General features: G+C 44.8%; 1 protein-coding gene across 1 annotated transcript in view; it reads left to right on the top strand.

Moving 5' to 3' along the window:
- The first annotated feature begins 4,717 nt into the window (after positions 1–4,717).
- ptch2 (patched 2) overlaps positions 4,718–26,976 on the top strand; it is a 31,326-nt gene continuing 9,067 nt past the window's right edge. Inside the window, exons 1-12 of the mRNA XM_024435600.2 lie at positions 4,718–5,252; positions 7,141–7,333; positions 16,335–16,524; positions 16,625–16,694; positions 16,831–16,922; positions 20,467–20,662; positions 20,786–20,907; positions 22,698–22,845; positions 23,837–23,968; positions 24,103–24,351; positions 24,631–24,756; positions 25,494–26,376. Coding sequence (XP_024291368.2) covers positions 5,106–5,252; positions 7,141–7,333; positions 16,335–16,524; positions 16,625–16,694; positions 16,831–16,922; positions 20,467–20,662; positions 20,786–20,907; positions 22,698–22,845; positions 23,837–23,968; positions 24,103–24,351; positions 24,631–24,756; positions 25,494–26,376 — 2,548 coding nt within the window. The 5' untranslated portion in view covers positions 4,718–5,105. The remainder of the gene's footprint in view (positions 5,253–7,140; positions 7,334–16,334; positions 16,525–16,624; positions 16,695–16,830; positions 16,923–20,466; positions 20,663–20,785; positions 20,908–22,697; positions 22,846–23,836; positions 23,969–24,102; positions 24,352–24,630; positions 24,757–25,493; positions 26,377–26,976) is intronic.

Genomic DNA, 26,976 nt, shown 5'->3' on the forward strand with positions numbered 1-26,976 from the left:
CTTCATACACTGAGTGTACAAAACATTAAGAACACTTTCCTAATATTGAGTTACCCTCAAAACAGCCTCAATTAGTCAATTAGTTGCCCGTGTTGACTCCAATGCTTCCCACAGTTGTGTCAAGTTGGTTGGATGTCCTTTGGGTGGTGGACCATTCTTGATACACACAGGACACTTTTGAGCATGAAAAACCCAGCAGTGTTGCAGTTCTTGTCACAAACCGGTGCGCCTGGCACCTACTATCATACCCCGTTCAAAGGTACTCAAATCTTTTTTCTTGCCCATTCACCCTCTGAATGGCACACATACACAATCCATGTCTCAAGGCTTAAAAATCCTTCTTTAAATTAACCAGTCTCCTCACCTTCAGCCACAATGATTGAAGTGGATTTAACAAGTGACATCAATAAGGGATCATAGCTTTCACCTGGATTCACCTAGTCAGTCTGTCATGGAAAATATCAGCCGTTCTTAATATTTTATACACTCAGTGTATACTGTTTTCTATTGTACTAAATGTATGTAGTTCTGTCCTTGAGCTGTTCTTGTCTATTAATATTCTGTATAATGTCATTCTGTGTTATGTTTCATCTTTTATGTGGACCCCAGAAAGAGTAGCTGCTTTTGCAACAGCTAATGGGGATCCTAATCAAATACCAAATACCAAGGCTCATACTATATAACTACTGCTGTACATACCTTTTTTACTCCTATACTTTTCATAATGTCTATACACACCCTCGTATACATATATATTTATATTCCAGACTCTTGACATTGGTTGTCTTGATATTTCTTCATTATTTTCTTAAACTGTTGGGGATTTGTGTGTATTGTTAGGTATTACTGCACTGTTGGAGCTAGAAACACAAGCATTTTGTCTGCGATAACATTTGCAAAATATGTACGCGGCCAATAAAACTTGATTTGATTTATGTTTCAATGGATCATGATACAAAGATATGTCACAGTGCACTGACAACATGTCAAAGCATTTGATCTATAGTCTGTTCTCCTTGCTTTGTCTCAGTTCAACCCATCTCACAATATAGTCACATAATGGTTCTCTGATTCATAAGTGATAAGTTGATGAGAGCCCCATAAACAAGCAAAGTCTGATTCTGCCTTAGTTGCCACATGCTAAAGTCTGACAATACCTTTGTTAGAGAAACACAAACAAAGATGGACAGAAAAGTGTTGTTTTTTTCTTTAAAGAAACCATTCACTACAATGACAAAGGGGGAAAGAAATATATTATCATAATGAATCTTATCTCTGGCTGTGTGGCAGGTCTCTTCTTTTATAGACTGACAGAACCCTTACAATACTGATCTGTACACGTCATTCTGTTACAATGCACTTTTTGGCTTATGAATATTTAAGAAAGCCTTTTGTAAACATTCATTAAACCTGCACTCACGGAATATTGGTTTAGTTTGTCTTTTTGTTGCTCCAAACAGTAGGCCAATGGTAGAAGTAAACATCACTTAAAATAAGGTGATTTAAGAGTAAATAGGTCCCTCAATGGATTGAACACATGTACATTTGTGTTGTGTGCTTATTACTGTGTGTAAATATACTACTGTATATACTTCTGTTATTACTGTTATACTCTTATCACTTGTTGATTCAAATACATGATTGTTGTATGTTTTTTTATTTAATCAAGCCATAAATCCATTTAGTTAATAGTGATTGTAATAGATTATGGGTTCTGTTTAGACAAATATTGTTTTAAAGTGGACAATTTGTGTAATCTATCTAATGCGTAAAGGAAAATAAGTTATCCTTATACCACGGGCAACATTGTAATTACTTTGGCTACCAAAGTCCTGTACTCACACATACAGTAACAGCAATAGATTTACACATAGCCCATCAGCCAACGGAAGTTACAATTAGTTGCACTATTGTTAAGAAAATGTAAAATAATGTATCTATAGAGCTTTAAAGTTACTTATTTTGTTGACTTTCAAATTATGTACCAAAAAGGCACAACATGTCAATTTATACTCTTATGGGGTGGTTTCACGGACACAGATTAAGCCTAATCCTGGACTAAAAAGATAACTCAATGGAGAATCTTCATTGAGGGCCAATTTCCCATACACAGATTAAAGACATTCTCCGGTACTGCTCCGTATACTTTTTAGCCAGCAGTTCTATAAGTAGTGCTCATGAGCCAAAAGTGGTCCCCGAAAATTGCATAAGTACGTCACATATGTGCAGATATGTGCACCACGTCATTGCTCTCTCTCTCTCTCTCTCTCTCTCTCTCTCTCTCTCTCTCTCGCACTGTTGTTGGTGCATCTTGCTAGCTGTCACTCAAATGGCGAGGGGCTGAATCGCATTGTCTAGAACTCATATTGCTAGGGGGCTGGCCCACTTGGGGGGACATTTAGGAAAAATGGCACAGCACAGCTTCCAGAAAAACTGTCATTTTCAAACTAGGGATCATGTCAAATGAAGGTCAAATAGTAACTCTGCTCATAGATTATGCATGTATGAACTACACATTAACATATCCAGCCCAAAGTGGTAGGTTTTTTAAAAATGTAGTCGCCAAAATTCCGGAGCATGTCTTTAATCCTAATCCTGGAATAAAAAACTATTTTCAGGGAGAATTTCCATTGAGCATGCTTTTTAGTCCAGGACTAGGCTTAATCTGTGTCCAGAAAATCATCTCTTCTTAGGATTTTAAACTTGAACTTCTCTGCATATACTATTTCTCAAAATTGTTTCCCACCTTGTATGTGCTAACTTCAACTGCAAATGATTTAACCCTGTTAGTTCATGTGAACTCTAACCTAGTAAAATGTGTGCCTGTCTCCACTGGGCCATATGAAAAAAGAAATGCAAGCAGGCCTAGGTTTACGATAAATAAACACATGGTCGACTGCAGCACAGCTCAGCTGTCATGTGATGCGTGAGTGTGACAGTGGTTCTGTACTTTGCAATTGCACATACAGAACCAGGGCTATGCAGGCATGGCCATGGGCCAGAGAGAGCGGTTTATGTTGGGAGGCCTTGTGATGGCAGATATCTGGACAGCGCATGGTCATCTCTGGGGTTTATTTATCCAAGGCCTCTAGACCTTGGACCAGACCTCCCTCAGTTTGTTAGGCTTCAAGGGGCCACACAGGGCAATTCCTCACATTCCACATTAGCTCCAATTTCCAGCTGCCTTTTCCCCTCATCCAATTCAACAAATTGAGAAACTAGCTGATCATTAGTACCACCCCTGCCTGCCACCATGATATGAAATGAATATTGGGCTGAGTGTGTCCTTTCCCACACATCTCTGTCCACGCTCACAGAGTATTCTAGACTAGGCACGTAGGTAAATTATATTGTTGCCATTGTACATATATGCTTCTCAAATATCAAACATTTGAAAAAAGTGAATCTAAATCAAATTCGCAGTCCAATTGTCATCTTGAAGGGCTGGGTTGAAAGTGTTCTAGCTACATGTTATCCACAAACTGAAATGTTTGTATAAGTCGGGCAAATGATGAGTGGACTAAAAGTCAGTGTATATCTCAGTCATGTAGGTTTGTGCTAATCTATTTTAATGTGAAGCCATTGTCTTCTCAGCTTTTGAACAATGTTCCAAATGAAAGTGTTATAAAGTGGCAACTACTGCTGTTACACATCCAGAATGCAAGTAGCAAGTTTCTTTCCTTTAGCAGTTTGTTGTCCAAGCTTGATACCAAATTCATTTGTCATTATTTAAAAAAATGTTTAATAAAGTGGTTATGAAGACAAGGGAATTGATTTTTTTCCACTCCCTACTGACTTGTATTAAACCAATACAGTAGAGCACCAATATGTATTTAATTCACAAAGCTATACTGTGTATTGTTTTTGTGTAGGCCTGCACCAAGCTGGTGTATACATGTCTATTGTTCACTCTATAATAAACGATATTGCCTTGAGACTCGGGTAAACAATGTTAGAATAAAGTACTTGACAATGGACTGTGACAGAGAGGAAACAAATAACTACCTGGTTTAATGCCTTAATTAATCCAGGGTTGGTAGGTCTACAGCTGTCAATGTTAAAGACCCACACCACCCGCACTCATCACAGCTGTTTGGCAAACTGCACAGCACAGTGGAATTAAACATGTGTCAGTAAGTCCTTAGCAATTAAGTATAAATAGACAAGACAACTACACAGATGATACAGCAATGAAGGGATTATGTTGTTTTGTGAAATAGTGAGATTGGTATACATTAGTCCAATCAATGAGCAAAGTCAAGCAAATTAATGAACTTTGAAAGTGTGAATGATTAGCTACTTTAAACGTAACCTTGATTGTAGTACAGTTTATAATACTGAGTTTGTTTCTTGCCAATGAATAAAGCTAGTTTAGTACACAATTTCGACTATTCAGTCTTTTTTTCCCTTTTATTTGTGTGAGAAACCACTCTGGATTAATTTAGAATTTTGTTTATGTCAGACTGGATTAAATATAAAACTGTGTCTGTTGTATCAATATATGGCATGTGTGATTGCTTCGTATAACAGAGCTAAGGCAATTGGGAATGTGCAGAGCAGAGCCGGCAACAGTGTGCTGAGTTTATTGAAAGAGTTCCTCTCTCTGACGCCCCTTCGTTCTCCCCCCTCCCCTCGATTTGAAGGGCTGCCTGGGTGGTCTCCCTCTCTCTCCACTTTGGTGAGCTGTTGCTTAGCAGCTAATAATAGGAGATGTTTGCTAAGTAATTTGCCTCTTCCTTGGCCAATGAGAACCAGATCACTTTTCCACCAAACCACCCTTTTCACGATTTGCAGAGGGGCTAGTTTCTCCAAATGTCACTGCTACGGGATCAGAGGCAGACTTAAATATCTGCTCGAGACTTTACTTCGAAAAGTTGTTTTATAAGCTATCAGGACGGATGAAGACTCAAGGATCTATACGGATTTGGGCACATAATGTTGGGATGGAGTTGCAAGACTTTGGCTCAAGGAAAGACTAGTATATATTCTCCTAATTTCTACCCGGTGGATGCGCTAGTATTCTATCTTGGATTATTGTCGCTTTTGCTGAACTCGCACTGTTTCTCTCTCGCTTCGCTCTGTGCTTTGTTTTTCTTGTTTGGACTATGGCCTCGGATCCCAGAGTCCCAGGGGCCGGTGTTTTTGGAGATTTACCCCCAAGTTATACACGTTCTCCGCCGCGAGTAAACTCAGATCTTCTCCGGAGACCCAGTTACTGCCACGCTGCTTTCGCATTAAAACAGATTTCTAAGGTGACAAAATGCTTTCAATGGAATATACTTTGCTGTTTCATTCATCATCTCTGTGAATACGTGCTATGTTTTGGTACTTCTGAAGAAACGGGTGTTACTACCACTCGAAACGAGGAATATTTTAGGGAGTTTTATGTCCAAATGTGGTACAATGTGATATGCTGCCGTTTTCACATAATATTTCGATGTTACATTGTAACATTTACGAATCACTGGCACTCACATATTTTAACCTTCGATCCCGATCCCACTCTGAATGAAAATAACTTTCTCCGTTCATTTTTAGGAGCAATACAACCCATAATAGTTATTTCTACGTGTGTGGGATCTGTTCAACTCTATTAGTAAGAAGTTAGACTCGGGGTCCCCGTTGTAGGCTAGTTTGTTTAAGGCTAGTTGGTTTGAAAATGCGGTGGATCTTAGAGGAGTTCACTGATTAAGTTTTATCTGACAAAGCATCACTGGACCGCATGAACGGTTGGATATGTGTCAAAACTCCCAAGTGAAACCAAAACATCTGTCCAGTGTGTCTGTACTAGACCGGTGACATTGTTTGTAAAGTTTGAATGGGTATAGTAGACGGTCTTCAGCCAGTGTTTGAATTTTAAATGATAGGAGTAGGGCTTTTTGATATAGGAACTGCTTATTGTCAAATCCCTGCATAGCCTTTTAGAAGCTATGTAGCTTATTAAAGAAAGTATGGTTGGCTACATAACTCCTGACTCAAATGTGTGCAATCTTGTAATCTTTCGACTTCCACTTAAAACTAGGCATTAGTGCCCAACAGCATTAGGTTTCATAGTTTTTCCCAGGAGGTTGTTAGGGCAGCTGGCTGAGCATTTAAACATTAAATATAGGAAAAATGTTAGTCCTAGTCCAAATGCACAAAAGTGTTGTCAAATATATAGCCCCCAGTAGACCATAGATACTTATTTCATCCTAGTTGTTATTAGTGTATTATATATGTGTGTGTAATAGGCTACACCAGAACAGCATAGATGACTTTATATCCCATTTGACAAGTATGCCGTTTTGTTGTTGTTAAACCTGAACCCATGTAACCATAACTGTGAAGTCCTGTGTTTTGACTCCATAGCAAACCCCGTGCCTCTGGTGATGAGTGGTTAGACTCACCTGGCTTGTGCCAACTGTGAGGGCCCAACACCAAAGACTGGTTGGTCATTGCTTTACCCTCTTTGGTGTCGGGCCCTCAATTACCTACCATCAAATTAGGGTATCTTCTGACTGGTTATGTTCGGATATTCTCGTGGTGTCTATATATGACATCAGTTCAGGTGATCCAATTCACATATATATGATTTGCTTACAGGACATCTGACATGAAGACATATCACTCACGTATCTATCTAGTACAGTAGATACGGTAATGTTGAACATGCCCTTAAGTATGCCACGCTATCACAATCATACTCAGGCTATCTATTTTATTGGTATTCTCTGCCCTAGTAGGTCATTCTTAGTAATACTTGAAAGACCACTGTATTGATGGTTTATCTTACTTTTATAGAATTTTTATGTAACCTTTATTTAAACAAGGCATGTCGATTGAGAACAAATTCTTATTTACAATGACGGCCTACACCGGCCAAACCCGGACGACGCTGGGCCAATTGTGCTCCGCCCTATGGGACTCCCAATCACGTCCGGTTGTGATACAACCTGGATTCGAACCAGGGTGTCTGTAGTGAAGCCTCAAGCACTGAGATGCAGTGCACCACTGCGTCACTCGGGAGCAGTTAGATACAGTGTCGTCTTCCATTAGTGAATAGTTGTACTTGTCTATGCCATATCCATGCAGTCCATGTATAGCAATATGTTGTTATTAATGTGTGATGAAAATGTTTTCTCTCTCCTCCTGTCTCTTTAGGGGACGGCTGTGGGTCAGAAAGCCCCGTTGTGGATTCGGGCGAGGTTCCAGGCTCTTCTCTTTTCTTTGGGCTGTCACATCCAGCGACATTGTGGAAAGGTCCTTTTCATTGGACTGCTTGTGTTCGGTGCCTTGTCTGTGGGTTTGCGGGTTGCTGCCATTGAGACGGACATTGAGCAACTATGGGTGGAAGGTGAGTCAGGCGTTCAGTTTCTGGGTATGGTTTGAGGTGTTGTCTGGAAAGGGGAGAGAGAGGGGTATTCTTTTGCCCAAATTAACTTGTTGTAGACATTTTTCCATCCAGGCTACTGGAGGGGGGCAGAATAAACTGTATGGGTGCTGTCTGACTGACTTGTTGCGTCAGTATTTTTGCTCTAGTTATTTGAGGGGTGCTGCTCTTTAGTTGTTATTCATGATTGGGTGGTGGATACTATGAATTTGTATTTTTTTCTTGAATTTGACCATAACTTAGTCATTTTTGTATTGGAAGTTATTTTTAATGTATTCTAACCTCTGCACCTTTGTGTGTGTTGTTTGCTGATGGCAAAGCTGCTTTGCAATGGGAATGGAGAGTAGTTCAAGAAATTCCAACTTTATTGCATACAAGGAGCTCGTGTTGTTCCTTGCACACGCAAGCCTTCTCTTGTTCTTCTCATCAGCCTTGTATTGTTTGCCATGGTGGTTCCATGTTCCATGTTTTATTTGCCGTCCTTTCTGTGTGCAGGCTGGGTTATCGGTGCATATTCGGGCAGCTTTATTTGGTTTTCACACTGCCAAATTCCTTTTAAGCCCTCTAGGCTTTTGCCGCACTCCTGATCCCAAGAGCAGATGGGCTGTGTGAATCGTTAGCCATCTTTGAGGTGCTGACCCTCCCCCTAGCTCTCTGTGTGGTCCTTAACTATTCTTGGATTCCATTCAACAATAAAGGCACCCCCTTTCCTACAAAAAATAAGTGAATACAGCTGACGTTTACCCACCTGTTTTGCACACTCTAAAAAGAGTCACAACAGTTGTAGGATACTCTTAGAAAAAAAGGGTTCTGCGGCTGTCCCCATAGGATAACCCTTTTTGGTTCCAGGTAGAACTCTTTGTGGATAGGGTTCTACATGGAACCCAAAAGGTTTCTACCTAGAACCTAATGGGTTCAACCTGGAACCAAAAGGGGTTCTTCAAAGGGTTCTCCTATGGAGACAGCAGAGGAACCCTTTTGGGTTCTAGATAGCACCCTTTTTTCTAAGAGCGTATAAACACTCCCTTTATTCCTTCCCAAAACATTGGCTGGGAAGGGCTTAGATGTTGTCAATTAAATGCTTGTGGTCTGACACTGTGTTTGAGTTTTGGTAAAATTGGTGAAGCCAAAGATTTTCAGATTTGACTCATTCACTTGTCAGATTGTAGTTAAGTGGAGTCTGACTCACAAACAAGATACGAAATTATTGCAGTGTAATTTGTCACAATCATAGTATTTTGTTCATGTACTGGTGTGTATTTCGTACACATTAAAGAAGCTAACTGTTGGTCTTCTGAAAGGAAGTTGTTAGATAGGGTTTGTTGTGCCTAATCATGGAGTCATTCTGAGAGTGAAATACCCAAATGCTGAAAAGGAATGCTGTTCCTTTAAGAGGCAGTGGCCATGTTTCTAAAGTTTCTGCCTGCGTTGTTTCCCCAATAGCCCATTGACAAAGCTGCTCAGAGCTCAATGGAGAGTAAGTGGTTTGGTAACAAGGAGAGGTTGGTTCTCACACACGCACACACACAAACACACACACACACACACACAGAGAAACACATGCACACATCGCTCTCTCTCCCTCTCACTCACTCTCAAACACATACACATGCACACATAAACTCTTTCACAAAACAGAGGAGATATATTTCCTAATAGGACAGAGAATTGTATTGCTCTCTAAGAAAAGATGAGATGAGTGTCCAGGCAGCATCATTTTTTATTAGTAGCAGTCAGAGCAGTATATTTTTATTTTGAAGACAGGCATGTTTAAAGCTACTTTATAAATCAACAGCTTACATTTGGGCCTCAAACTTTCAAAATAACAGGTGTTGCAGGCTTAGTATTTTCTCAATAGAGAACGTAAGTCTATGTGGTCTTCTTGTCAACACATGCGGAGGTGTATTCTGACCACATATGAAGGATGAGGGTGCTGATATGAGGCCTCCTGGGCTCACACTCGGCCAGCTGGGAGTGCCTGGGAGCATATGCTTCCCATCATATATCCCCAGGCCATATCTGTCCCCCACCCAAATGTCATGTTTGCCACCTAGCTAGGGTAGATGACCTGCTGTGTGTGATGTCAGACCCCCAGGCTCTTTTTAATTGTTTCCTCTCGCCTACCCTAGCGTTACCCTACCTTACCCTATACCCTACTCTACCTAGCTTACCCCATCCCACCCTAGCCTAGTTTGCCCTACCCTAGCCAAGGATATTGTGCTAACACTTGGGCCATAGGACTGTGGAAAATAATGTTTTGGAGAGTATTTGTTTTCTCAACCTGATGCAAACCCTCCTGTACTCTGTAGCTTGTCTGTTCTGAATGTTGATAGGATATTGGTGGTAGTTAAACCAGTAGTTGGTGCCAGTCAGAAACATATGGGAAAAGGTGTAGTAGTTAAAAACAAGGTACCTGTTGTGAAAGGTGTTCATACTGTATGTAGTTATAACCGATACTAGTTCAACTGTTCCGTCTCTAGGTGGGTAGACTCATTAGACTGGTTGGCTAACACAGACAGAGTGCAGAGTGATAAAACACACTCAATTCAGCTAAAGATTTTTTTTTGTCAGTCATGTTTTCTTTTGGACGTTTATTTGATGAACTTTTCTACTGCAGAAGCAATGCAGAGCAAGAAATAACACAGGAAAATGGCCTGGCAGTCATGGGTGGGACCAGGGGGAGAATGTGACCTAGAGTGCATTGTCTCGAGGAAGAAAGGGGGGTAATAAAGAGGTGAAGTGCAGGCAGATGAGGATGGGGGTGGGGGAGCATTAGGGGCGAAGGTTTTAGGGGTATACACTTTAACATTTCCCCATTCCCTAAAAACAACAGTGTGGCCTCTTTCTCGGGACACATTTCTTTCACCAGTTCAAGCAGGACGAAGAAGAAAATGTATATTTGCTGGGTAGGGAGTTGTTTTTTCTGGAAGTAATATAAGCTTAGCTAGCATTATTACTATTGCAACAGTCATGTAGATTTCCCAAAAGGTTTGATATTTGGTAGTGGGTAGAATTAATAACACCAAAGAGCACCACGCAGTTTTGAATAGTGCATGTAGAGGGGGAAATAAAGGTTTACAAGTATGTACTTGTAGGCTAGCCCACATTAACTAAACCCATCCTTCTCGACACAGTTTTGGTGATCTTGACAGACATGTACACACAGACAAGCTGTGCAAATATTGCAACGTGCCAGGCCGCCATATGTTTTAGAAAGAGACTGTGTAGAATGGGGGGAAAAGAACATATACACAGCATGAATGAGCTACTCCACATGGCGAGCAGTAGGTACCTTCCAGAGCCCTAGCAGCATAAGCCAGGCCTTTCGGAGGGGAACATGTGGACGTTTCAATGTTTGGAACAGTTATCTAAACAAAAATGCAAGGTAAATGCTATAATTCATCAGAAAATACAGTCTTCCAGTTCAGGGCCTGCTAAAAGAGAAAGAAAGCTCTATGAGGCATTATTGGAGGTGAATGGAACGCCACAGTGCCCCAGCTAGATAAATAAACTCCAACTGCTGAGCCTCAGACCTCACCAGTAGAAAGAACAAACAAGGCCAGAGTCAACCTGGGTCAGTTGAAAATGTTTATTTCACCCCCCCCCCACCCTCTCCCTCCATTCATCCCCCCCACCACCTCCCACCAATCTGCAGTCCTCCAGCCCCAGTCCTCTCCTCAAGGAGCAAACACATGAGCTGAATACTAAACTTCATCAGATCCCTCCATTACTGAAGGAACCGTCCACTGTGTACTGCATTAATACACCGTGCTAATATCCTTTTTGGATATTTACAGTGTTAAAGCAGTGACTCGTATAGCGGTGTAGGCTTTCGCATGTTGTGTGGTGTTTAGTATTCCAAGGTATATAATAGAGATGAGATTTTATGGTACTTGTCTTTTTTACATTTACAGCAGTGCATCACACTTCAGCACTGTATGTAACCTGTATAGTGTCCTGTATTTGATGTTGCTTGACCGTCACTGTAGACACTGGGCCCATTTTTTGGGGAGTGCTGAAGGACTATCTCTGTTATAGAAAGCACTGTCTCACACATCTCCTTTACACTCTCTGTGTTTCTTGCACTTTGACACTTTTTATATCATGCCAAAAGAGATTGTTCTCCTTGGTCCACTGTAAATAAAGATACACCAGTCACTGTTTTTGGGGTAGAGTTTGTCTGTTTTCCTCTTACAGCATTTGCCCCCTCTGGAAAAAGAAGAAGGAAGAAAAACATTTTCTTGCTATTTGGGGGGAAATAAATGGTGCTTGGGCTCAATAAATTCATTTCTAGGCTGAATGAGACCAGCAATGTGGAAAATTTTTGCCATTCACCATTGGATGAATGTATGTTTCAACCACACATTAAGCTGCATTAGCAGCCAGTGGAGTGCCTAATGTGACTATTTTTCACAGCAGCCAACACTAGGGATGATTAGCATAATTAGTACAGGCAAGGCTATACATATGGAAATAGCAAGTGCCTAACTGCCAACACCAGTGGAAATGTATGTCAATGCTGACAGAAGTATCAAGATCTGAATAGATTGTAACTGAAGCGGATTATTTTTACTTTTTACTTTTGATGGCATTTTTACAGTTTTCCCTCTCAAATTGAACTTCATTTGTCATCCTCTCACTTTTTTTTGAAGGAATACCTCAAAATGTCCTTTTCCCACCCTGTCCAATTCACACACTCTCCCCCTCAAACACGGACACACAGACACACTGTATTTCTATCGGTAAGGTAGAAAGCCAAGCCCCCCACGCCTGCATTGTTTTATTTGCTGGGAAAAAGTCTTGGTCCATTTGCTTTTGTTGTGAAAGTTCCCCCGTTATTTTGTTCCTGTTTGTTGGGAAACATCTGAAAGAAATTCAGGAGAGGAGTGACAAAAGCCTGTATTCAATCTCTTCTGCCTTGCCTGGATCTTCTCTGTATAAGGGGCTTCTCCATCAGTAACACATTGGACTGGGATGGGGAGGTGCTGCAGCACTTGGTAAAGGATGGCCTATTGAAGAAAATGGCGGTAGGACTGAAGCTTGATTTCAATGAAGACTAATTTCGCTATGCCAGTCAGGGCCAAATCTATCCCTCTGGTGTTTATACTGCATGCTTTTTAAAACCATGTTAAATGGATAACGAAGTGCAGGGAATGGGCAAGATGAGGGACTGACGGTTCATAAGCAGAACCGGTCCAGCAAAGTCTACTTTCTGTGTGAATGTATAAGTGAGGGAGTGGGTGAGTGGCGAGGCTATGTGTGCGTTTGAGTTTGTACATTGTGTGTACTATAATCTGTGCTACGTTACAGGTAAAGCATGTCTCTTCCTTGTGGGACTTCCTCCAAAGCAGCATGGATCCTTTCAGTGGCTACATAATCCAGCTAATCTGACCCACAACACTTTGAAGGTGGTCTCTGCTAATGGAGAGTGGATTTGGACCTAGAGCTAACATGTGAATGGTGTTGCTGCTGGTTCAATCGTATTTGTTAATTGTTTCAAACAGTTGTGTTTTAGCCTCTGAGCCAAGCTGGAGAAATAGCTCGGCTACTTGTGTGGGACTTCTTCCACATTTGATTGGATACATTGTGTTGTCTGTGACCAACACTTTTGGAAGATACTGTTTGAGTTTGATGGCAAACGTTTACAATCACTAAACCTATGCACTAGTGTAGGCAGACAACATAGCATACAGGCAGACATGGAGAGGAAATACATTGATACAGTACAGTATGGCAACGGATCCCATACACAGACAGAAGCTCTTGACGACCACCAATCACGGAGTCTGAGGTTTTATTTTCAACATAAAATATCTTGATGGTAAAATTTTGTCCATTTTAGCAGTGAATGTAACAAATTAAAGGCCTATTATTATTATTCTAAACATTCAGCGTTATATACCATTAATACCTCCACCTGTTATTCATTTTGGATGACAGGTTGGAAAACGCTGCAGTATGGTAAGGGAAGGAAAGGGGGATACCTAGTCAGTTGTACAACTGAATGCATTCAACTGAAACGTGTCTTACACATTTAACCCAACCCCTCTGAATCAGAGAGGTGCGGGGGGCTGCCTTAACCTACATCCACGTCTTTGGCGCCCAGGGAACAGTGGGTTAACTGCCTTGTTCAGGGGCAGAACGACAGATCTTACCTCATCAGCTTGGGGATTCGATCCAGCAACCTTTCGGTTACTGGCCCAACGTACTGATGTCTCCTTTGGTCTCCTGAGGTCTGTGGGGCTGGGCTAGGCTGGGTGGTGGTGGGCTGGACATGAGGGAGATTAGAGCTGACAGGGTCCAACAGTGGTCTGACACCAAGGAGCAGGGGGCTCCTTCTCCTTGGTTAATTACATGCCACTTTCTATACTGCCCACTGAGAGGGGAACTAGCACTCGCACATACACACACATCCACACAAGCCTGATAGGCCTGCCTGGCCCTGTGTCCGGGCTTTGGGTGGGAGGCCTTCTCCCTCATACCTGCTACCGTTGCCTGTCTGTCTCTCTGGCCAGCCCCAGCCTAGTCCCACTGAGAAGCAGTGAGAACCCCATCTGGATGGAGATTAGCTTTAGCATAGGAATGGCTATTGCAGGCAGTCCTCACTCCAAAATGCCCAACGCTATAAAAAGGGTTGATTGATGGATCGTGTCCCTGCATATGCTTAGAAGATGAGATGGACCATAATTGTGGATAATTGGGCTGTATGGGGATGTCACCTCCGGGGGTTGATGTGAAAAATGGAAGAGAGGGAGAACAAATGGAGGTGCTTTGTTTGGAGCGCAGCACCCTGAGTGGCTTTGTGAAGAAGTATGAGCTCCCTGATCTCTTCTACCATGTTATGTTGATATTATTTACAGTTATCTGATTTCCCCGTCCAATATGGGATTGTTGAAGGATAACTACGTGTTACGTTTTGACAGTCTCCTCATGAAAAATGATTTGGGCCTAATGCTTCACATATGATTTCGCTCCACTTTTAATGTCAAATATTCAGAGAATCACAGGCCCCAAATTCCATACACTTTCCTCAAACTTTTCTGACTGCTTGGTGAGAAGTATTTGGGCGACTGTCTCTTTAAGGGCTGTTGGTTGCAGGCCGAGCGGATAGGAGCAGAGCGGAGCAGCCTCCATCTGGTGAGTGGCTGAGCTCTCTCTCTCTCGGAGCAGAACAGTGACTGAGTGGCGAGGCCGGGGCTCTAGTTGGGTGGTCCAGATGGGCGGAACAAGACACAAATAGCTATAATTTACTTCAGGAGCCCTGTAATTATAGGCCCAAAGATTGAAAATCAGTTCCTGTAGATGCCCCCAATGTATTAAATATGAGCAGAATGTCTCAAGTGAAACAAAAGTGTCTGTTCTTAAGCGTGGTTTGATTCTGTGAATTCACAAAGTCAACTATGAAGGCTATGAAGGCTAGAAGAAAGCCCAGAAAGATTTTCCAACCCAGTTATAATCTAATCTTACACTTCGAGAGCCGGGGAGAGGATCATTTTTTTCTTCTCCCTCAATTAGAGGAGCTACGTCTGGATTGGGTAAGGTGGTGCCAGGAAGAGAGGGAGAGGGGAGACAGAGGGAAAGAGTGGAAGAGAGAAAGCCAGGGAGAGAAGCTGGGAGGCGAGGTGGCTACAGTGAGAGCCAGCCTCTGCAGGATTGTCATGTAGTGGAACACGGAGGGGCAGACGGGCCCACTCTGATCCAGAGCGGTGCGTTTCATGTGCCCTTGGCATTGCCGCAGATACCCTGCTCACTCTTTTCAGGGCAGCCTCTGGTAATTACGGGGCTGGACTCCAGAGTTTCCTCTCAGGGCTTTGATGCTTTCATCCCGGCTCTGCATACCAGATCAACAGCATTTCTGCCTCGTTGTTCTCTCCCATCCAACCCTGCTACCACCTTTATCTCTCTCTCTCTCTACTAGAATCTCCCTCTCCTTCTCTGATGGGTTAGTTCTGGTATGGTGAAAGTCTGCTGTAAAAAATCGATGGTATGTTGTGCCTTCGTTTTGTACTGAAACAGTCTGACTAGGCTAGAGGCTGTGTTTTTGACCCTTGTCAGTTTTTACATGATCAGGTCCCAGGTGAAATAGACTGTGAAACTAGGGATGGTGGTGCTGCCATTCCGTGCCGTGTTGTTAGTGATGGGGTTTGGGGTTTGGGCACCAGGGCACAGTGAGGAGGAATTCCCTAACAGGACACATCTGTTTCACAGAGGGAGCCAATGAGAAGCTTTGACCAATTTCTCTTGGCTAGACGTCTTGTGTCTGAAGTGCCTTCAAAACCAACACGGGCAAGGGCGTTGGCCGATCTGTGTTCATGTGTATGTGCAGTGCATATGTGTACTACACTCACTATACTCACGCCACAGTCGTTTCAATACAGGGATCCAACTCGGAACTTGTGTGTGTGTTTGCGTGTCTGCAATGCTTGTTGTACTAGTGTGATTATAATATGAGCTGTGCATAGTCATATCCAGCAGAATTCTCTCCCTGTATATCTCGGTCTCTCCACCCCCCCCCACTCTCTGCTGTGGGTCTCTGTATCCTTTGGACCTGTGCCAAGGACTCTGGTTTGAACTACACAGCTATTTAGAATCCAAGTCTTGGGGAGTCAGAGGAGGGTTGGACAGAAATATGAAACTTAGAAAAGCAGCCTAATTAGTGGCTTTTTTTCCCACTACCGAGGCTGCAATTAAATTAAACTGTGAATCTTAAAAAGCTTCATATCTATCCCCAAAGCCCCCAGAACTGTACACTCTGTGGACCTTTCTGTGCTTCATTCGCTCTGTTGATTAACGTTTTAGCTTGCATCATGCTTCCTCTGCAGTGGTAATGAGGGTCAGTTGTCTTGTCAAATCGCAGCGCAACGAAGAGAAATAACCCAATAGCTCTTATATATGTGGGAGATGAGATGAGTCTTTAACCCAATCCCCCCCTCTCCATTTCTCTTCTTCTTCTTCTCTCTTCTAGCCGGTAGCCGAGTGAGTCGGGAGCTGCGCTACACCAAGGAGAAGCAAGGAGAGGAGTCTGTGTTCACGTCGCAGATGCTCATACAAACCCCCAAACAGGAAGGAACTAACATTCTAACCCAGGATGCTTTGCTGCTTCACCTGGAGGCAGCGCTCTCGGCCAGCAAGGTCCAAGTGTCTCTGTTTGGAAAGTAAGTAGACCCATGGGTCACTGGGGATTACCCTACAACTAAATAAAAGGGGGTTGTCTGTGGTCACATATCTGATGTTCTGTATGTCTTCTCTCCTCAGATCATGGGATCTTAATAAAATATGCTACAAATCTGGAGTCCCTATCATAGAAAATGTCATGATTGAAAGGGTAAGTTGAAAAAATGAAATATCCCTCCCTGTTATTTTTTGTCCATTGCGATCACCATGCATGGTTTTGGTTATGGATCTGTTTCATGTACTTTTGATAATGGATAATAACTGATGACTGTATCCATGTTTTGCAGATGATTGACAAGCTGTTCCCCTGTATGATTGTTACCCCACTGGACTGTTTCTGGGAAGGTGCAAAGCTCCAGGGGGGGTCAGCATACTTACCGTAAGTTCCAGAATATTTGTCCTTCAAATGGTGCAAATTATTTTCTTCCATATTACTTGGAAATACAGAATGTTTTTTTTGTGTTTTCACAAATCAGCTATCTTGAATCCCAGTATTAGAGTTACGGGCCCCTGTCCAGCTAGCTTGGCCCCTTTCACCTTATTTATACATTGGGTTTGGCAGGGGCCAGGGAATGTGGCTTGGCTACAAAATCTCAATTGACCTCCTGGTTCTCACACACTCTTCTTAACAAGAGGCTTTAGTTTGGATCCAATACAGTGGCAGCAGTAATAACCTACAATGGTGGCAGTAATAACCTAACATCAAGCTGTGACTAAAGAGCCGGTTAGCCCTGTTGTTAGGAAGAGGCCTACTTCAGTTGTCACCTATGCTTCTCCTGTCGTCGTAGCTCTGAGTGGTCTAACACACACACACACGCGCACACACACACATGCACACACACACGCACGCGCCCACGCACGCACACACACACACACACACACACACACACACACACACACACAGTCCCCCAGCCGAGCAGGGGAAGGCCCTCATGGAAAGGGGACAGGGAGAGGGAGGGAGGGAGGGAGGGAGAGATGGAGGGAGGAGATGGCTGCTACTGGGTGGGTTGGTAAAGGGGGGAGGGGAACCTTTGGGTCAGACAATGGTAAGCATTCTTTCAGTTTACGAGTGAGTGTCCATCAGTGAGGGGGCCCTGGAGGGGGGCTCAGCTTTGTCAGCAATGGGTAACACTGTGCATTCTCATGGTAATCGCTCGGGCTCTGAGCTGTAAGTTGTCCAACAAATAAAATGGGCATTATGCTTGGTCCCCAAAGAGCGTACAAGAAATGAACAGTGGAGTTTGGTTATTTTAAGATACTTTTTATCATATTCCTTGCGGGGGAAAAAATCCTAAAAGATAAGTATCACACTCTAAATTGATATTTCAATAAGTCCAATTGTTTTCACTTTCCGCATATCAAATATATTGATTATAAATTCAGGTAAAACCAATAGTTCAGTTTGAGGGTTTTGAAAATAGTTTTTTGCAGCCACAGGCGTGCACATTGAACAACAAACAGTGTTTTCTCCATTCACCTGGCAGGGAGCTCTCTCTCTCTCTCTCTCTCTCTCTCTCTCTCTCTGTCTCTCTCTCTCTCTCTCTCTCTCTCTGTCTCTCTCTGTCTCTGTCTCTCTCTGTCTCTCTGTCTCTCTCTCTCTCTCTCTCTGTCTCTCTCTCTCTGTCTCTCTCTCTCTGTCTCTGTCTCTCTCTCTCTGTCTCTCTCTCTCTCTCTCTCTGTCTCTCTGTCTCTCTGTCTCTCTCTCTCTCTCTCTCTGTCTCTGTCTCTCTCTCTCTGTCTCTCTCTCTCTGTCTCTGTCTCTCTCTGTCTCTCTCTCTCTGTCTCTGTCTCTCTGTCTCAGTCTCTCTCTGTCTCTCTCCCTCTGTCTCTCTCTCTCTCTCTGTCTCTGTCTCTCTCTCTCTCTCTCTCTGTCTCTCTGTCTCTCTCTGTCTCTCTCTCTCTCTCTCTCTGTCTCTCTCTGTCTCTGTCTCTCTCTCTGTCTCTCTTTCTCTCTCTCTCTCTCTCTTTCTCTCTCTCTCTGTCTCTCTCTCTCTCTCTCAATTCAATTCTAAGGGCTTTATTGGCATTGCCAAGCAAGTGAAATAGATGTTAAATAGAAATGAACAGTGAACATTACACTCACAAGAATAGAGACATACAGTACATCATGGCAATGTACGGTATTGTAAAAATGTGCACATAGTTGAAGTACAAAAGGGAAATTAAATAAACATAAATATGGGTTGTATTTACTTTTCTTCATGTAGTGTGAGAGGAGAGAGAGGGGAAGGGCCTTTGATGATCACAGATCCACAAGTATTCCCCTAAATCACGGTGTTGAAATATTTTCTTAAAAAATGTCTGTGTTGTTATTTATTTGCCATTTCTTTTTGCTGCGCTGAAGAGAGCTGGGGGTGGCCTGGCCACTGAGGCTAATGTCCCCTCTAGCTTCCGCTTCAGTTCAGCCGAGTTTTTTAATGCAAAAAGAGGGAGAGAGGGAGAGGGAGAGAGAAAAAAACTTGAGAGAACAAAGAGCAGCAATCTATGGAAAAACAAAAGGGCCTAGGCCGGTTCACTCAAGCAAAAAATAGCAGATAAAGGAGCCTCTCTTTGCAAGCAGGAGCAAAGGCGCTTGGTATGTGGGAATGGGAGAGTAGCAGCTTTATTTGAAGCCACTCTCTTCATGAATCATTGGAGTGAGGTTGGGCCCAGAGTTAGGACACTTTGGGGATTCTTTTCTCTCTCTACCAACTAAAGTAAATGGCCTTAAAGTATTTAGATTATTTTATTTATTTCTTTACAGCATTTACTTTTTATATGATTGGTACAGCATTATTTTATGACTTGTAATGGTCTGAGTTCTTGTTTCTTGTATATTTTTTGTTGTTGATAGTTTGATTATTGGATTTTTTTTGGAGATGTGAGAATGTAAATTAAAAATAAAATAATTCAATCGACCAAGGGTTATATATATATATATATATATATATATATATATATATATATATATATATATATATATATATATATATATATAAATGGACAATTTTAACACAGGAAGGAGGGAAAAGTTTTTTTAAAAACATTATGAGCCGGGAGACATTACGACCTTACGGAGCCGAGGCCATTTCTGGTTGTGTGGTGTATTATGGGTAATGTGGTAGAATACAGATGTTGCAAGGGCAATCCTGTAAAGCAGAGGATGCTTCCTCTTGACAAGTACTCTCTTTGTACTGGTGGGAGCCACTGAGTTAGCGCACTGTACTAAGTTTACTTGGTACAGCAAAAGCTGTCAACTGACACCAAAGAGTTATCCCTCAGGCCACATAATTGCCTGCTCCTTGGAGAAAATTATAAATGTAGCATGGAGGAGGACCCAGAGGCAGCAGCAGCGAAAAGCCTTAGGATTAGGCATTTTGAAAGGCTCTGTGAACATCACACCACTAAACAGCGTGAGATGCAGGCAGGCAATCAACCCAACAGAGAGAGCACACAGACAGACTCCCTGCTCAGCTACCCACCAGCCAGCCCTCTCACTGCTCCACTGCAGCCTTATCAAGATGTTTAGAGGCAGAGGTAATTGTTATGACTCGATGCACAAAGTTAAGAAATAGGCGCGAGCAGCCTGCCGCCGTGCCTTTCCCTCCGCATTGTGGCCCCCGTGTAACAGGATAATAAACGCTACTTTATAAACGCAGTATCTGCAGCTCCTCGTCACCAGGGAGAGCCCAGCAGAGGCGGGGCAAGATCAGAACCAGCCAGTAGCATACAGGAAGGGAGATGGGGAGGTGTAGGTACGGTGGCATGGGTGCAGCTGGAGGAGGAAAGGAAAGAAAAAGGGAGGGGCAGAACGTGCTGCAGAAAGAGCACAGCTGAACTGGACTTAACAGGACTGTATATAAAGTGATTTCTATAGCCATGGCATCGCTCTACTGTGCCCTGCGACTCCCACTGAGCCTGTATGTTGTTGTGTTCCTCTACAGGGGGATGCCGGACATCCAGTGGATGAACCTGGACCCTCTGAAGCTGATGGAGGAGCTCAGCCAGTTTACCAGTTTGGAGGGCTTCAGGGAGATGCTGGACAAGGCCCAGGTGGGCCACGCCTACATGAACCGCCCCTGCCTGGACCCCAATGACTCCGACTGCCCCCTCAGCGCACCCAACAAGGACCTGAGAGAGGTAGGCTGGTTCCACCCCACCCCCCCTCCTTTTAAAGAGGAGGGTATTCTTGTGAGCCTGATGTGCCTGGTTGTTAAATAAGCTAACTGTTAGCTCTGCCTGTCTGTCTCCCTCCCTCCGCAGAGTCCTGACATTTCTGGGCAGCTCCAAGGTGGTTGCTACGGCTTCTCCAAAAAGTTCATGCACTGGCAGGAGGAGCTGATCCTGGGCGGTCGGGTCAAGGACACCCAGAATGCTTTGCAAAGGTGAGAGCGGGAGGGGGTGTACACCGGGGACAGGGGGAGATTGAGGGCGAGGGTAGTGAGGGCCTAGCTAGCACTGAGGAATGCCTCTGACTCCTAATAACCTCACACATCTGAGGAATGCCTCTGACTCCTAATAACCTCACACATCTGAGGAATGCCCCTGACTCCTAATAACCTCACACATCTGAGGAATTCCTCTGACTCCTAATAACCTCACACATCTGAGGAATGCCTCTGACTCCTAATAACCTCACACATCTGAGGAATGCCCCTGACTCCTAATAACCTCACACATCTGAGGAATGCCTCTGACTCCTAATAACCTCACACATCTGAGGAATGCCCCTGACTCCTAATAACCTCACACATCTGAGGAATGCCTCTGACTCCTAAAACTTCACACATCTGAGGAATGCCTCTGACTCCCAATAACCTCACACATCTGAGGAATGCCTCTGACTCCTAATAACCTCACACATCTGAGGAATGCCTCTGACTCCCAATAACCTCACACATCTGAGGAATGCCTCTGACTCCTAATAACCTCACACATCTGAGGAATGCCTCTGACTCCTAATAACCTCACACATCTGAGGAATGCCTCTGACTCCTAATAACCTCACACATCTGAGGAATGCCTCTGACTCCTAATAACCTCACACATCTGAGGAATGCCTCTGACTCCTAATAACCTCACACATCTGAGGAATGCCTCTGACTCCTAATAACCTCACACATCTGAGGAATGCCTCTGACTCCTAATAACCTCACACATCTGAGGAATGCCTCTGACTCCTAATAACCTCACACATCTGAGGAATGCCTCTGACTCCCAATAACCTCACACATCTGAGGAATGCCTCTGACTCCCAATAACCTCACACATCTGAGGAATGCCTCTGACTCCCAATAACCTCACACATCTGAGGAATGCCTCTGACTCCTAATAACCTCACACATCTGAGGAATGCCTCACATGAAGCAGGATCAGTTTCCTCCTCTGACCCCTGCGTAGGACAGACCAATTAAACATGATGGACAGCCACATAAACTAAGGACAGATTTGTTGTGGAGGGGAGTGGGAGAAAGGTAGCCTGTCCTTTTAAGTCAGAGAAAGGAAAAGGGGACACCAACAATCATTTACAATACAGGGGTGTACTAGTACACATTTCCAGTGCTAAGGATTTGTAAAACATCTTGATAGACTGCCGTATGTGTGAGACATGATTCCTGGGCTCTTTTGAGTATTCTGAATACTTTCTTTCATTTCAATTTAATTTAAAACCACAGCACAAGTATGAATGGAGTGACAGTGTTGGGCCACTGCCCGGATCACGACCCTGGCAAATCTGGAGGGAAGTGATACAGTCCTTTAAAGCCACAGACTTTATTCCATGATTTGATTTACGGTAATCTCAATCACATTTTTACCCCAGAACTCCCACATCGGTGCCAAGTCGCCTTCAGGGCCATCTGTGCTCGCTGTGGAAAGGCAGCAAGACACCTGCTTTCCCCCGTTCAGGAGTTAGAGCCTGAGAACACTAGCCAACAGCTGACTTCTCCACCCACTTACACTGTATACAACCAGCTTTTGGTTTATATGCCACAGATCAGAGTATATAATATCTATGACAGCCAAGACAGGAGTCTCTTGACAAGAGGACTCCTAAGGTTCCTCTGTAGTATTTGGGGGGGGGGGTCTTGAATGGGGGGGAACATGACTCCTGTGTGTGGCTTGAGCTCACTTGGCCGCAGGCGTCTGACTGTGTCTCTCTCTCTGTCTCCTGCAGTGCGGAGGCACTCCAGACCATGTTTCTCCTGATGAGCCCCAAGCAGCTCTACGAACACTTTAAGGACGACTATGAGATCCATGACATCAACTGGAACGAGGACAAGGCCACCGCCATCCTGGAGTCCTGGCAGAGGAAGTTCGTGGAGGTATGTGTGGGTCAAAAGTAGTGCACTAAGTAGCGCACTATACCTGTTCAATTTATGACGTAGCCTATGTTTCTGGCCCCTAGCTCCCCCGCCTCTGCCACCTGCACCTTTCACCAACCTGTCTCGACCCATTTGAGTAATATACCGGCAAATAAGAAATCAGAGAGCAAATCATAGTGCGTCCTTAAAGTTGGCCTCGGGTTGGCTTGTTTTTCCCCTACCCTTTTAAGTATGAGTCATCCAGTTTACCTGCCACATGCATAGAGGAGGGGCTTTGGCCCAGGGACTGCAACGTCTGCCTGAATTCCATCAATCCTCAGCTGCCTAGTAAACGGAGTCCTCCGAGGAGGCCACTGACAGACTCCCAGTTATAGGAACAAGCTGTTTTTGTGATAGCTGACACCCAGCATGCTGACTGAATGGCTGGGGGGTCATGCCTCCAGCAATACCAGCTCGCAGAAGAGGAAGAAAGAGGGAGAGGAGAGAGGGAGAGGAGAGAGAGAGAGGGAAAAGAGAGGGGAGAGAGGAAGAGAGAAAGAGGGAGAGGAGAGAGAGAGAGATTGGGAGATGAGGAGAGGGGGATGGTCACTGTAAAAACAAAGTGCAGGGTGTTGGGTTCCCCTAAGGTTGTCGGCCATTCATGTTGCTGATGGAGTAGCTTGAGAGACCATGTGATCTCATTTGATCCCCCTGACCTTTGCTCTCTGGCATCTGTGGTCATTATTCCTGTTGTCAAGCTTCATAGGGGCTCAGCCATATCTTGTTTGCGTGTTGTTGATTTAAAATATGAAGTCATCTTTGAAGAATACATTGTTTGTATGGGAGAAGAATATCAAGAGGAATTTAAGTGTTAACTGACATGACCTCACGAGCCACAACCCAAACTAGGTCACTACTACTGGTGTACTTAATTAAAATAAAAAATAAACTGTACATTCTCTTTTTGACCCCTAACCTGTATTTAAATAAAGTTGTTTTATTTTCCCTCCAGGTGGCTCATGGCAGTATCCCCCAGAACTCCACTTCAGAGATCCACGCCTTCTCCACCACCACCCTCAACGACATCATGAAGTCCTTCTCTGATGTCAGTGTCATTCGGGTGGCTGGAGGCTACCTGCTCATGGTAAGTAGTAACCTACTCTCGCTACTGTAGGTTCATCATAGATGTCAATAGTTCTATACTGATTCCTTTTTGCCTGTGCTGAGTTCAAAGTTCAAAGCCTCTCACCCTCTCTCTTCTCTCTCGTCTTAATCTAGCTGGCCTATGCCTGTGCGACCATGCTCCGTTGGGACTGTGCCAAGTCCCAGGGGGCCGTGGGGCTGGCTGGTGTGCTCCTGGTGGCTCTGTCTGTGGCAGCTGGCCTGGGGCTGTGCTCTCTGCTGGGCCTGTCCTTTAACGCTGCCACCACACAGGTTCTCCCCTTCCTGGCTCTGGGGATCGGTGTGGATGACATGTTCCTTCTGGCCCACTCCTTCACTGAGACTGGCATCAACATCCCCTTTAAGGTAAGCTAGATACCTCCCCTCCCCATGACCCCCTAGTTCAATCACCTGTTGACCCACTGTAACCTTGTACTTAGTCTCTGTCCCAAAAGAGAGACACCCTATTCCCTATATAGTGTACTCCTTTTGACCAGCCAGGGCTCTGGTCAAATGTAGTGTGGTATATAGGGAATAGGGTGCCATCTGTGATGCATGCTTAGTTATGTTAGTTAGAACAACAACAGTTACTTATATTCTCTGGCTTGTCTGGTATTAACTGTTGGCTGTGTTTTGTCTCTGCAGGAGAGAACGGGGGACTGCCTGAGGAGGACTGGCACCAGCGTGGCGCTCACCTCCATCAACAACATGATCGCCTTCTTCATGGCAGCCCTGGTCCCCATCCCAGCACTGCGCGCCTTCTCTCTGCAGGTACTAGACTGTGCTGTATGCCCCACTGTGTTTACACTGCCTAGCTCTGCCATGGAACCAGTAGTGCCAGGCACACACACCAAGGGAAAACACACACACACCAAGAAAAGTGGGGCGCAGGCCTCTGCCACAAAGAGAAAGAAAAACTTTTCAGAAGTGACATTTATTCAGAGGGGGATCTTTGTTCTTTTCTCTTCCTCTTTTTATTGCTCACTGCACCTACAGTGCCAGGACAGCCCCCCTCTCTCAAGTGGGGAGGGTAGGGAAATAATCAGAGGAGGAGTGGATCAGTATATCACTGGGCCGTCAGCCTCTAGCTCTGTGATCTTCCCGCCTCCCCCTGGGTGGTCCGTGGTTCCTTGAAACCATACCGACTATAATGTCACCCCCAGGGCGGTAGAGTAGGGCGGTAGGAGGGGTCCTGCACAGACTCGCAGAGAGAGCAGCAGCAGCAGCCTTACGAGTCCCCTTTCCTTTACCTCAGTTCCCTGGCTTGTTGACTATTTTCGCTGGTGATTTAGGGAGCACTTTTTTTTTCTTTCTGGGACTGAATCCGAGGCACTAAAACAGCAAGGGAGCTTGAATGTAAAGCCCTTTTTTGTGGAGCTCAAGCGGCAGCTGTGGAGTCGGGTGGCGGCGTGGAGCGATGTCATGAACAGGGTTGGCCCCTCTCCTAAACAGTATTTCTCTCTCTCCTTTATCCCCCCTTCCCCCTCTCTTTCTATCTCTCTCCCTAGGCGGCCATTATTGTGGTGTTCAACTTCGCCATGGTGCTTCTTATCTTCCCGGCCATCCTGAGTTTGGACCTGCACCGTCGGGAGGTCAAACGTCTGGACATCCTGTGTTGTTTCTACAGCCCCTGCTCCTCCCGGGTCATCCAGATCCAACCCCAGGAGTTCTCCGATGCCAACGACAACACCACCCATAGCCACGCGCCTGGCGCCCAGACTACAACGACCTACACAGGCTCCACCATCACCACTAGCACCCAGATCACCACCACCGTCCAGGCCTTCACCCAGTGCGACGCTGCGGGCCAGCACATAGTCACCATCCTGCCCCCCACCTCCCAGATCTCCACCAGCCCTCCATCTGTGGTGGTGGCCACCTCCCCCGCTCCCCCTTCCCCCACCGACCCCTACGGCTCCCAGCTCTTCACCCCCTCCAGCTCCACCCGGGACCTCCTGGCCCAGATGGACGAGTCCAAGGAGGCCAGGGAGTGTGTTCCTCTCCCCTTCTTCCGCTGGAACCTGTCAAGCTTCGCCCGGGACAAGTACGCTCCTCTCCTCCTAAAGCCAGAGAGCAAGGTGGTGGTCGTGGTCCTCTTCGTGACTCTGCTGGGGCTCAGCTTGTACGGAACCACCATGGTTCATGACGGACTCTACCTGACCGACATTGTGCCCCGCGACACCAAGGAGTACGACTTCATCAACGCCCAGTTCAAGTACTTCTCTTTCTACAACATGTACCTGGTGACCATGGACGGCTTTGACTACGCCCGCTCCCAGCGTCTCCTCATCCAGCTGCACAACTCCTTCACCTCGGTCAAGTACGTGGTGAGGGACAGCGACCAGCAGCTACCCCGGATGTGGCTGCACTATTTTCAGGACTGGCTAAGAGGTAAATACAGGTTGCCTAAAGGAGATCTTGTTTTATTTCATTCCAGAAGCCCCATAGTGATTCTGTTATTAGGCCTAGTCAGTCAGTGTGTTTGAAAAGGAGCTCTGTTTGTGGATTCTTCCCCTGGCGGTATAGCGTTTTAGTGATGTCAGGGTCTTTAGAGGGAGAGGTTGGTTTTTGATGTTTACCTTCAGTGTAAGGATGAGGGTGGAGGATGGGGGGGTGAATAGGAGGTGAGCGAAAGCCTGCGGCGGTGAAAGTTCACCCCCATCCAGCAGGGCTGGAGGCTGTAGAAGAAAGGCCAGAGGTTACCTCCCTCACCTTTTGGCCTCTTCCCTCTGGCTAAAATATATTGGAGGTCCTAGACTAGTCATGAGGAAGTATTAAGCTATGAGGCGAATCGAGGCTGGGCCGCGGGTAACCAGGCTCGGCAATCCAAAACACGAGAAACAGAACTCTTCAATCGATTGAGAACTGGAGTGACATGAAAGACTCTCTCTCTCTCTCTCCACTCCTCCCTCCATGCTATTTCCTTTCTAGTCAGGTTCTCCCTGTAATTAGAGAAAGGCTGTCGAAACTGGTTTTTAACTGCCGCCAGAC

The sequence above is a fragment of the Oncorhynchus tshawytscha genome, linkage group LG10 (genome assembly GCF_018296145.1).
Source record: "Oncorhynchus tshawytscha isolate Ot180627B linkage group LG10, Otsh_v2.0, whole genome shotgun sequence".
Lineage (NCBI taxonomy): Eukaryota > Metazoa > Chordata > Actinopteri > Salmoniformes > Salmonidae > Oncorhynchus > Oncorhynchus tshawytscha.